The 11,163-nt window shown below is 36.2% G+C and overlaps 2 protein-coding genes across 6 annotated transcripts; both read right to left on the bottom strand.

Moving 5' to 3' along the window:
* Positions 1–351: 351 nt before the first annotated feature.
* Positions 352–5,107, bottom strand: LOC135607839 (RGS1-HXK1-interacting protein 1-like). Its single transcript, XM_065099975.1, has 8 exons — positions 4,906–5,107; positions 4,188–4,254; positions 4,022–4,099; positions 3,466–3,518; positions 1,521–1,657; positions 1,329–1,393; positions 823–881; positions 352–745 (listed from the first exon to the last, which is right to left on the bottom strand). The coding sequence occupies exons 1-8, from the start codon at positions 4,993–4,995 to the stop codon at positions 656–658; spliced, it is 639 nt and encodes a 212-aa protein (XP_064956047.1). The 5' UTR covers positions 4,996–5,107; the 3' UTR covers positions 352–655.
* A 1,159-nt stretch (positions 5,108–6,266) lies between these two features.
* LOC135607838 (uncharacterized RNA-binding protein C1827.05c-like) lies at positions 6,267–11,103 on the bottom strand. Of its 5 annotated transcripts, XM_065099972.1 has the most exons (8): positions 10,785–10,924; positions 10,105–10,210; positions 9,893–10,013; positions 9,761–9,816; positions 9,220–9,267; positions 9,030–9,127; positions 7,564–7,898; positions 6,267–6,610 (listed from the first exon to the last, which is right to left on the bottom strand). In XM_065099972.1, the coding sequence occupies exons 2-7, from the start codon at positions 10,204–10,206 to the stop codon at positions 7,817–7,819; spliced, it is 507 nt and encodes a 168-aa protein (XP_064956044.1). In that variant the 5' UTR covers positions 10,207–10,210; positions 10,785–10,924; the 3' UTR covers positions 6,267–6,610; positions 7,564–7,816. The 5 variants fall into 5 exon arrangements, with proteins under 5 accessions (XP_064956044.1, XP_064956043.1, XP_064956045.1 ...); XM_065099971.1 differs by lacking the exon at positions 10,105–10,210 and having other exon boundaries at positions 9,018–9,127; positions 9,220–9,263; positions 10,785–11,103; XM_065099973.1 differs by lacking the exon at positions 10,105–10,210 and having other exon boundaries at positions 9,220–9,263; positions 10,785–11,065.
* Between the last annotated feature and the right edge of the window lie 60 nt (positions 11,104–11,163).

Below are 11,163 nucleotides of genomic sequence, written 5' to 3'. Positions count from 1 at the left end.
GGAATCCACAAATTCACTTTCCAAATCAAGTTTGTCAACACGAATCCTTCAAGACATTATAATTTGGAATCAACAACCCCAAAGATTTATTGATGTCCTTCATCAAGATAATATCATTTGGAAGGTCATACAGAAAATAGGAAACAAATACCATTGTCTGACTTGCATGTTTATTGCAAGTGTAGATGCCATCGGAAAGTCTTACATGTCACTGAAAGCAAAGGGTAAAGCATATCTGGAAATGCCAAAACTGAGTTCTCAAACTTGAACTTGGACCAGCACATCCAGCTGAAATAGCTAGTGTGTCCACTTGGAAGACTAGCTTATAGGACACAGATTACAACATTTGAATTATCAAGAAGCCACAATCGGCATATATTTATCATTCAAAGATACTAGAGAGAGAATTTGAGGTATTTTGTAATCACTTTTTTAACTGTCTTCATTGCTGCATTAAATAATACAATGTCCTGACCTAAGGATTTCCAGTTTACTTGTAACAAAAGATGTGTTCCAAGCAATATGTGAATAGGGGAAATCGATGAGCGTAGCCGGTAAAAACTCTCTAGCAAAAGTAGATGCAAGAATAAGTACTTTTTATTGCATGTTGGAGGGATCTTAAAAATCTCCACTCTAGGGCCAAAATACTTTATTATCAAACTCGAATCCCAAGTTCTGATATTTTGGTGACTCTTTCATTCAGTTCAAGCCTCTGATTTTTCAAACTAGATGTCATAGGAGCCACCTGCAAATTGGAAAATTGAAGTATAACATATTTCAGCTATGCAGAACTGCTGAAAAAGAAAAAGGCTATATACTTGCCTCTGCACGAAGTTCTAGTGCAGTTCTCCCAGGAATTGTCCGAAGTTCCTCCATCAGATCTAGACATGTAATTCTTCATTAAATATAGAATTACAGTCGAAGAAACTAAATTCAATAAAAGTTACAGCCAACTCTCACATTGACAGTAAAAAATATCAAAGGAAAAATAGATGTGATTTGCTAGAAACACAAATCTCATAGTTTATCAACTGAATTCTCAAAAGGAGTCTGCTAAGGAACAAATGGTGTGCCAGAATGCTCCAGAGTGCAATGGCCAACATTGTCTTTGAGCCTCAAATGATCTTGATAAGAGATTCAAGTCAATGTGAAGCAAGCATTCCTACTACAGAAATCTCACTCAAGGCCATACATTGATGTTATCATTGCTCATTCTTCAGCTAGCAATATGAATGTTGGCAGATCAAGGAGCATTAAGGTATCTATAAGCAGTGATATTTATAGTGTAAAATCTGTGTTAGTAAAACATTTCAAGAAAAAATATATACCTGCTGCTTCAGATTCTATCTTATAGATGGATTTGTTAAGCCTTTGGATTTCATGTCCAGCGGCTCTGCAGAAATGTTATTTAATCAGCCTATTGATTATTGAAGAGGCACTGCAAAATAATAGAAAGACAAGTACAAGAAAATATGCCATGAAACCAAGTCAACTAAAAGTGGGGATAACTCAGAGAGAACCTGATTTTAGTCCTTCCACGATGCAAGTCCTCTTCACCGTAACTAACTTTTGTAAGTAAATTTTTGCTCTCTTTCTTCAATTTTGTGACAGATTCGTTTATTTCTCTTAAAAATGATTCAGCGTCAGTTAGTCGTTCCTGGTTAAAACACACAGATGCACAGATGCTTGTAAGTTCAGAGGAGACAGAATCATAGAAGAAATAAATGTATAGGAATTAGGACAAATTTCACCAAGAAGCAATTTGTTGAGGACAAAGGAATGTTAGAAATTAAAGGTGCAAGAGAAAAAAAAAAGAACAAAATTTTGATAAAAATTGTAGTTGCATCATGGAAGATAGGTCTCATAAACTCTTATATAACGATCCAAATTTAAGTTTAAATGTTTGTGATTCATCTGGAGGAAGATTAATACAAGAATAATGTAAAGTCAGAACACTCCAATTAATCAAATTTAGAAGAAAAAGTTAAAACATCAATCAGCTACACTCTCTCGGTACTTGGATACTTTAAATCAGTGATTTAAAAAGCGCTAGGCGTCAAAAGGCGCCAAGGTCCAAAAACGCCCAAGGCGCTAGGCGCTCGCCCGAGCGAAACGAGGCGCTAAAATATAAAAATATATAATATAATTAATATAATCATTTAAATAAAAAATATGCTATTAAATTAAGAAAATCGAATACAAAATCACAATGTCATATTAATAAAAAGTCTCAAAAATTAAAATAATAAAATTTTACATCAAATCTATTGAGTTGCTTTGTACACTTGCCATTTATTCTGAAACCTAATAATAATTTTAAATAAATAAAAATTTATAGTATTAAAATCAAAATAATATATTATTAATCTAATAAATAAAAATACTATTATTAGTATACAGTTAACTGTTAATATACTCTTAACAGTATAGTGATAAGAGTGTGAGAAGATCGAGGCTGCTAAGGCAACGACAGCGGGAGCGGGAGCGGCGAGTGATAGCGTGAGCGGGAGCTACGAGCGGCAGCGGGAGTGGGAGTTGCGAGCGGCGAAAACAACGATGAGCGACGATTGTGGTAGTGGCGAGTAGCGATAGTGGCAGCGGCAGCAGAGAGCAACGACAACGGAGAAGAAATCTCGACGGCAAAATCGCGAGCGTTAGGGTTGGGGAAGTCGGGGAAATCATGAGAGGGAGCCTATCGGTGATTTAGTTGGTTCGATTGAACCAACTAAAGCACCGGAGACCGAACCAGACGTAAAACACTGGTTCGGTTGCCTGGTTTAACCCGGGCGCTCGCCCGAAGCGCCCGGCGCCTGGGCTCGGGCGAGCGCCTAGGCGACGCCTCGTTGAAGCGAGGCGCTTGGACATGAAGCGAGGCGCTCGGGCCTCGCCTCGCCTCGCCCGAGCGCCTAGGCAAGCGCCCGAGCGCCTATTGAAATCACTGCTTTAAATTAGTTTTCCTCATCTACACACAAAATTGTTCCTACAAAACTTGGACACTTTAAATTAGTTACAGTTTTCATATCAAATATGGAACCTTAAATTACTTTAGTTTCTTAGAGATATTGTAAGGATTCTATTAACAACAATGTACGTATTAGCTACAAATTTCTTTATGGAGACAACATTGTTATTACAATACTTGATTGCAGTGTTGTGAGATAATACCTCAACTCCTATTTTTGGAAACCATATGTGGTAAACTCCCAATGTAAAATAAACACCACAACAACAATCTAGAGCTACTAAAAGCCTAATGTAAATTTCCTTATAGTGCATAATGATATTCCCTTCAAAATTGATACAGTACATGGTCAAGCTACTGGCATGTTGATGCACAGGTTCAATTCCAAAGTTCAAAAAATTGTAGCATATAGATAGTGTACAACCATAATCAAAGCATGGAATGTCAATGACTTTTTTATGAATTTCAAACATTAATCCACAAAAAAAAATGTCAACATTTACCTCCTCAGTTTTGAAACGGCCTAAAGTTTTACGATACAAGAACCTTCTAGGCCCTGCAAATGCAAAGTCTTTTAGAAAGATTTAAATAATCAGAAATGATGGTGTACATGTGTATAGTCATGTTCATCAATACATGTGTTACATGGAGAGAGAGAGAGAAGAGAGAGAGAGAATGGAGGAAGAGAAAAATGGAGCAAATCCAAATAAAAATAACATTTTGTAATACCTAAAGACCAAGAGAAAAATATCTAAATATCTCATGAATATCATGGTATTTACAAATGATCATAATATGTCAGACCTTTCACGTTAAAAACTACATAATTTCAAAATTAGAGTAATGATTTATTATAGAACTACCACTTCTCAAGTTCAGTAGAAGAAAAATCATAAAAGATACAGATCGTCTTCCTTTATTGCATTACTAAATCACACTTATGAATTGGATTCTCATTTGATGGCAAGAAGATAGGAATATGCAATGTTCTAAAAAAGTTATTTTAGTTTAGCCATGAGTTAACAATTGATGTCATAGTAAAATAATGTTATCCAGTACCTCGTAAGAGAAGGATTCCAGCAACAACAACAACGCCACATGCCTCAAGTGGGTGATCATATGCAACCAGCAACTCATCTGAATGTACCACTCCTCCAAATGAATAAAACTCTAATATTCCATGCTTTAAAACTTGCAAAAGCAACTTTTGATTTGATCCCGTTACCTTTTGTGTTATGAACTAAGGCATCTTCATAAGCTTGCCAGTGCGACCTTACCCTTAGCATAAGATCCTGCAATTATCAAGAAACAAATATATGGGTAAAATAGGGCGTGAAACATTAATAATGCTTTTAAAAGGGCAGTAACTAGCTGAGCGATGTATGTCAAGATGAAACAACAAACACAATAGGGAATCACATACAGAAAATAAACAATTTCACGGTCATCATAATTTTATACTACCAACACAATAAGTAATCTGCAAATTGAAAAATGCCAAACTAGGTATCATGTTGACAGTCTTAGTATGTTACAAATAATGGAGGCAAGCGACGTCATACAGCAAGACCAAGATTGCTTATTGATATAATTACTTCTACTGATTTGCAACTTATCAACATAAAGGTGTCGAAAGATACAGGAAGGGAAGCAACACAGCCAAATTAATAAACCGCGTACGATCACAGCAACTATGACCGTCAATTCCTTATGTCTCTCACGAAGATGCTCATACGACGATCTCAAAAAAGCCTACTTCTTCGACATATTGGCGACTTCCTGCGCCCTCGAATAGATGAGCCATGTATGTCGGATTACATATAATTATTACCAAACCAAATATGCCGAATTTGCATCAATTTCACGGGGAAATCCAATCGGAAGACCAGGTGCGTGGACCAAGAATGCCATTAAATATTGGGTTTTGATACAACGATTTCAACCTGAAACTTCTCCAAGGGACGAGGGGACCTATGCTGCGAGGATTGGGCGGATCCAACGGCAGGCCCAGTCGAATCGGAGCGGGAATCCATCACTCGACGCTTCTCCGGCAATCCGGGGAGGAGACGGAGGAAGGGGAAACCCTTTTCGCTCGAGAAGAGGAATGAGGGCTAATAAGAGCAACGGAAAGCAAATGGGATGTGTGCATTGTGGAAATATAACATGTTAGCCCTTCTAAAAGCCAATATAGTAAATGTGTAGCATATTAGCCCCCTCTCAAACTCAATATAACATATGCATCCCTCCAAATATCAAACCTTTTCTTTATTTTCTGAAATATTTAAGTTATATATCCACTACACTTCTCCCATAAATTAAGAATCATCATCCGATATATTTTATACCTAAAATACTAGTATGATGTGATAAATTTTCTCAGGCTTTAGATTCGTAACTTCATTTGACATATTTTTATATGTAAAATATCAATATAATTTATTGATGATATACCAAACTCACTCATGAAAAATCAAGAGTTCATAATCTTATTCAATATTTTTTTTAAATATAAATTTTCAAAAATTATAATATTATTTAAAAACTATAAAATATTATTGGAAGTATATATATATATATATATATATATATATATATATATATATATATATATATATATATATATATATATATATATATATATAAACCTAGTAATATCCATCATGTCCATTGATAAAGATTAAATATTTAGTATATAGTAGGTCTGTCATGTCGAAGCATACCGCCCGCACCGGGTGGTAGTATCGATCCGACAAGTTATCTGTACGTGGATCGCCTGATACCGCTATAGTGCTATAGTGCTACGGTACTATACTATTGCTACAGTATGAAAAAAAAAAAAAAAAAAAAAAAAAAAAAAAAAAAAAAAAAAAAAAAAAAAAAAAAAAAAAAGGTATAAAATTGTTCGGTACACTAGGGTGTACCGTTCCGTACGTCCTGAAATATCACCCAATATACCGGTACCATACCGTACCGAGTCAAAACGCCGATACGATACGGCGAACCTTTATATATACCTCAAGATTACTGCTCTATAGCAATTACTTTGTGCTGGACAACCACTTGAGCTTTCCACACACTGCAATTTTGGTATCAGCAAACAGTGATATGTACAATGAAATCAGAATTTGCCAGACTAACCACAAAATGTTACCATATGTTAGCTGGACAGAGATTTCAGTTCAAGTTACTTGAAAGAATCTACGAACAAGAGAGTAGGCATGTTTGTAACTAGAAAACAAGAGCTTTCAGGCAACATCCACTATGTAAATTCGTGCTGTGGCCATGATCATAAAGTAGCAACTGGTTATCTGCAAGATTTGCTTTTATACTTAATGTCATAGTTAAAACATATTGTTGTGTTCAGATGAAAGCTGTAACACAGGCATTGTCTCAGGTTTACAAATGACATCAAGACTGAGTGAGGACCAAAATTCAGTTGCATTTCTTCGCAGCACTTCTGTCACTTGAGGACCAAAATTTGAGATTAGCAAGCAGCAACAACTACATGTTCATAGCCAAATTCCAAACATGGCCAATATTTCTAAAACCATTCTCTGGTAGGATGATATGGATTGCCTCCCCACAAATCAATTTCTAGTCCTCTTCGTCAAACTTAATTTTCTTGGCAGCATGCTGAATGAGACCGACCTGTAGAGAATAATAAAAGGAAACCACAATAATTCAGGCGCAAGTACTAAAGTCAACTAGTTCTTGGCAGCAGGCTGAACTGTAGGATAGAAAAAGGAAATAAAGGAAGAAAGAACAAGAATTCTAGCATAATTAATCGTGTCATTAACACTTTGAACAAGATAACATCCAACTTTGACAAACATCATTCTAGCCTAATAATGGCCCAAATTAAATATCATGGTTTCAGCTGCAACAATGAGGAAAAACCATTTAAGATGGCATTGGAATATCCAAAAAACAGTTCATGCAATTGGTGGGGTGATGATAAAAGGAAGAGGAAGACATAAGAGAGCTTTATTATAAATAACAAACAAAAAATAAAATTTATTATTCTGGTTTCACCAGTGATATTGCCATCATCATAACTCTGGTGGGAAAGAATCATTTAACTGATCCTCGATAGTTCGGACCTTACAGGGTAACAATGGCCATACATTAGACCTAAAGTAGAAATATAATCGCCACTTATCGTCAACTGGGCCACAATGCAAGAAAGAATTCCCTTGGGTAAATTAAATGAAGTTTCCTTGGCAAAGCTACTTTTGCAATTTGTTTAGTCGATGACTTTAGCTCAGAAGATGAACTCCAAGTCAGCTGTAAATTATCATCTCTGAATGCTTACAAAACCCACAAGAAACACGAAAGCAAACAATATGGAATAAGAAAGGTTGAATGAGGTTCACCCTGCAAATGATAAGTGATAGCGCAGCTTCTACCAGAAGCATCCGAAACAACTATAGTTTCAGGTAACTGAGATGGCAATTAACGGGCACTGAATATGCACAATTCTAGGGAATAAAAAGAGAGATCAATAATTTTTTTCTTTATTTTATCCGTTTTATTTTGCTTATGAAAACAACATAAATTGAACTCAATCGACCAAGTTCAAAGAGATAGGCACTTTCACTTACAAGATCTGGGCATTCATATTCAACACCAGCAGCCTTGATTCTATTCCGGCGCTTCTCATCTCGTTTAAGAATCCCTTTAATCATGTTCTTCAACTGTTCTTTCCTGAAGGTATATCCGGAAAAAAAAAATCACAAAAACAATGAAAGCTTTTGTCCGCTGATTAATATGATCTTGACAGATCCCATCCAAAGGGCATTCTGATTAGTTCAGATTTGGATTAGAGTTTTGGTGAAAATCAGTGAATAACTACTTTCATAATCTCTCCTTGTTATGCTGCTTTCTGGCAATTTTTGTCCAATTTAATGGATTATATCTCCAATTTACACCTCTCCATCTGCAGCAAAAAATTAAAATATTATGAGAAAAACGAATAGTTAGAACATAATATTTATCCCAAAAGACTTGTCCAAATGCAGGTACCAAATACAATAAAAAGAAAAGGATGCTTTGATTACAGGGATACAGCCATGTTTTACTTCCATGCAATGTCACTCATCTCTTCAACAATCTCAAAGACAAGGACACTTGGAATGAAAATTTCTCTCTTTAGAATTACATTAAATCAGTTCTCTAAACATAACTACCATATGCAGATAAATCCATTTGCTGATTTTTTTGCCGATTCATGTATAGTCCTATTAACAAGATAAACCTTTACCTAGTAAAGCCACTAAATGTACATTCATTGATGCTGCTGTGTTGTAGGAACCAAGCATATGATTGAGCATATCTAAGCTGTCTTAGATACTGTGTCCTATTAACCACTAAATGTACATTCATTGATACTGTGTCCTATTAACCAAGCATTTGTTAATTTGTAGTCTTCAGTGAAGACTACAAATTAACTTTTAAAAAAAGGGGTGCAGAGAACAAAATATTGACTATGTTCAAAACTACTGAAAATGGGATAGTCAGAGACCTGCAAGATAACTTATTTTTCCACATCTAAGCTGTCTCACTCTCATAGTATCCCTACCAATAATAGATCCTATACTCTGGTGCCAACTCAATCAGCTGATATCACATCTATAAATGTTCTGATAACAAAAAACTAACAAGAAAAAACACAGGAAAAGGAACAGTTACCAGAACACATGAACAAGAACTTTATCTATGAAGTAGCCATATGATAAGGGGCAAGTACAGATGCTGGTGAAGAAGAAGAAATCCTCATGAACAAAATATTGATTGCTTCTAAATTGCAAAATAAAAAAATAGATTCAATTCACTGATCCATTTCCTAGTCATTTGTGAATGATCGATCTGTCATATTTCTGTATTTAGCTTTAACCAGCATATTCCCCTTTTCTTCAAATGGGAAATATATCACAATAGAAAAATGATCCGATCAAATGTATATTACAATGTTGAAGGAACAAAAAAAAGCGACTCGATATGGGGAAACTGCCTCTAGCATAAACCTATCATGTTGAAAAGACACTGTCAATTTGACCTAGAGGCTTACAACTTCGGATGAACACGCTCTGGTGGGATAAGATGAATCTGAAGGTTGTGTTCAAATAGTAGATAATTATGAATCTCATCAGCCACAACTTTGGCAACCTGCAATTATCAGCATTTACTACATAATATTAACATAAAGCTTTCTTGGCAAATGGAGAGAATTTTAACAATTTTCAAGGAAAGAAAATCACCTCTGGGTTTTCAAATTCAATGAATCCATAATGCTTAGATTTTCCTGTCTACAGCATAGCACATGATGGTTAAGCCAATGGATTAAGAGTGTTAACTAAGTAGAACGTAAAAAGTGCCCAACAGAATTTTAGTAAGCTATCCATAAAATAAATCTAAAATGTCAAATTGAAAAGTTGAAAATAGAGGTTTTCATAACCCAAAAAGACAATCATGCAAAAGTTTAAAACAATTTAAAAATGCCAAAGAAGATTTCTTAAGAACATAAGACGATGCTATAAGTATTTAGATCAAAAGTATAACTACAGCAATTTTATTTAGCATGACAAATTAATTGATCCCATGCAACATGGGCGACCAAGATTCGAGGCACATAAATAGTCTCTTTACTTGCAAGGATAGGACTGTGTACGTTATCCCTTCCTAGACCAACATTGGTGGGAGCCTCATATGGTAAGCCACCTTTTAGTTATAGATATAAAAAAGAGAAACATGCAAAATTAATTCACTGATCAAACAACAACCAACAGGGACAATATGTACCTTCCTGTTACAAGCAATCCTCAAATGCTTGATTTTTCCAAATTGCTTGAAAAATCCTAACATGGTTAAACAGCATATATATCAATCTAAATCATTAAAAGAAAATTCTAGTAGAGCAGAAAGGATCCTAACCTTCCATTTGTTCTTCGTAAAACCCATGAGGAATGTGACCGATGTACAGTACTGTTGCAGTATTTTTGACAGGCTCATCTTCTTCCTGAGTAATTTTCCTCCCTGGCCCTCCTTCTAAAGGCTGTAAATTAAAAGTAACAAATTAGTCAAACCAAGATGTCCAACAAAGCTACAACAAAAGGAGGGATAGACCACAAACATAAAAATCGGACCAAGAAATCAGAAGATTCATTTGTGTGACGAGAAATTGATAAGTGAGAAGAACTCGGCTTCTTCAGCTTCTTTTTCAAAGCCTTCTTTACCTTTGCGCCCATTTCCCTACACATAAATCATCCAGAAATTAAAGAAGAGGAATCGTTTTCCCTTACATAACGATTAAGTACAGAGCACACAACGTCGTACACCAGAGAGCAAGAGAAAGCAACCCGGTGGGGACTGGCTGATGTGTAGCTGGAGGTGGGAGTGAGTCCTACAGGAAGCGGCTAGGGAGAAAGGGGGATGGGAGAGTCTATAGAATCACAATAAATGGATATCTACCACTCAATTCAATCAAATTACTACCAACAAAGAACCAAAAAGCCGAAGAGAATAAGCAAACAACAACTGGAACCCAATCCAAAGCCCAAGCTTAAGAGGAGAGGCAGATTCTCTCTCAAAAATCTCTTTCTTGGGTTTCATCTCCCAAAACCCATGTCCCGAAGGCAAATTGTTCCAAGAATCCGGCTTTTGGGTTCCAAACGCATCCCCGAACAACAAAGTGCAATCAAAATCAACAACAAAGAACAGACGTACAGGTCAAGATTTGTCTAATTCAGCAATAACACAGCAAATCAAGACCCAGGTTCGGTTCCCTCAAGAAATCTACAAAACTAGCAAAAGAGAGAGGAAAAACCTTGACGGTTGTTTCTCCTTGCTCGCAGTCGAAGGAGCTGGTGGCGGAGAGGCAACCTCCGGTGACGGTGGAAGGGGTGACGCAGAGACGAAGAGGTTTTAGCACCTTCAATTTCTGGTATAACGGTGTGTGGACGGATGGAGATCGAGTGCGGGTGATGTTGATCCGACCCATCTAGAGATCGGGTGTCTGGGTACACAATTATTGGATCAAAATTGACGGTCTCGGATCGGATAAGGATTGCCGATGCTCGATACGGTTATCTAGTCGTTCTTTTACTCGTCTCCCGGCCGTCAAGTTTCACTGTAGACGTTTCATCACCGTAAAATAATACAACGAAGAGGTAAAGATATTTACTATACACATAAAACACACATTT

The sequence above is a fragment of the Musa acuminata genome, chromosome BXJ2-3 (assembly GCF_036884655.1).
Source record: "Musa acuminata AAA Group cultivar baxijiao chromosome BXJ2-3, Cavendish_Baxijiao_AAA, whole genome shotgun sequence".
NCBI classification, from domain to species: domain Eukaryota; kingdom Viridiplantae; phylum Streptophyta; class Magnoliopsida; order Zingiberales; family Musaceae; genus Musa; species Musa acuminata.
This window is presented reverse-complemented; position numbering and strand designations above follow the sequence as displayed.

What these genes read in the sequence shown, in the direction of transcription:
- LOC135607839 (XM_065099975.1), bottom strand. Translation starts at nt 4,995, where the DNA reads ATGGATTCCCGCTCCGATTCGACTGGGCCTGCCGTTGGATCCGCCCAA. An exon ending in CTTAGTTCATAACACAAAAG is followed by an intron (nt 4,100 to 4,187) that starts GTAACGGGATCA and finishes TGGTACATTCAG; the next exon opens with ATGAGTTGCTGGTTGCATAT. An exon ending in GATAGAATCTGAAGCAGCAG is followed by an intron (nt 882 to 1,328) that starts GTATATATTTTT and finishes TTACATGTCTAG; the next exon opens with ATCTGATGGAGGAACTTCGG.
- LOC135607838 (XM_065099970.1), bottom strand. Translation starts at nt 10,958, where the DNA reads ATGGGTCGGATCAACATCACCCGCACTCGATCTCCATCCGTCCACACA. An exon ending in TTACGAAGAACAAATGGAAG is followed by an intron (nt 9,817 to 9,892) that starts GTTAGGATCCTT and finishes TAACCATGTTAG; the next exon opens with GATTTTTCAAGCAATTTGGA. An exon ending in GGATTGCTTGTAACAGGAAG is followed by an intron (nt 9,268 to 9,760) that starts GTACATATTGTC and finishes GCTATGCTGTAG; the next exon opens with ACAGGAAAATCTAAGCATTA.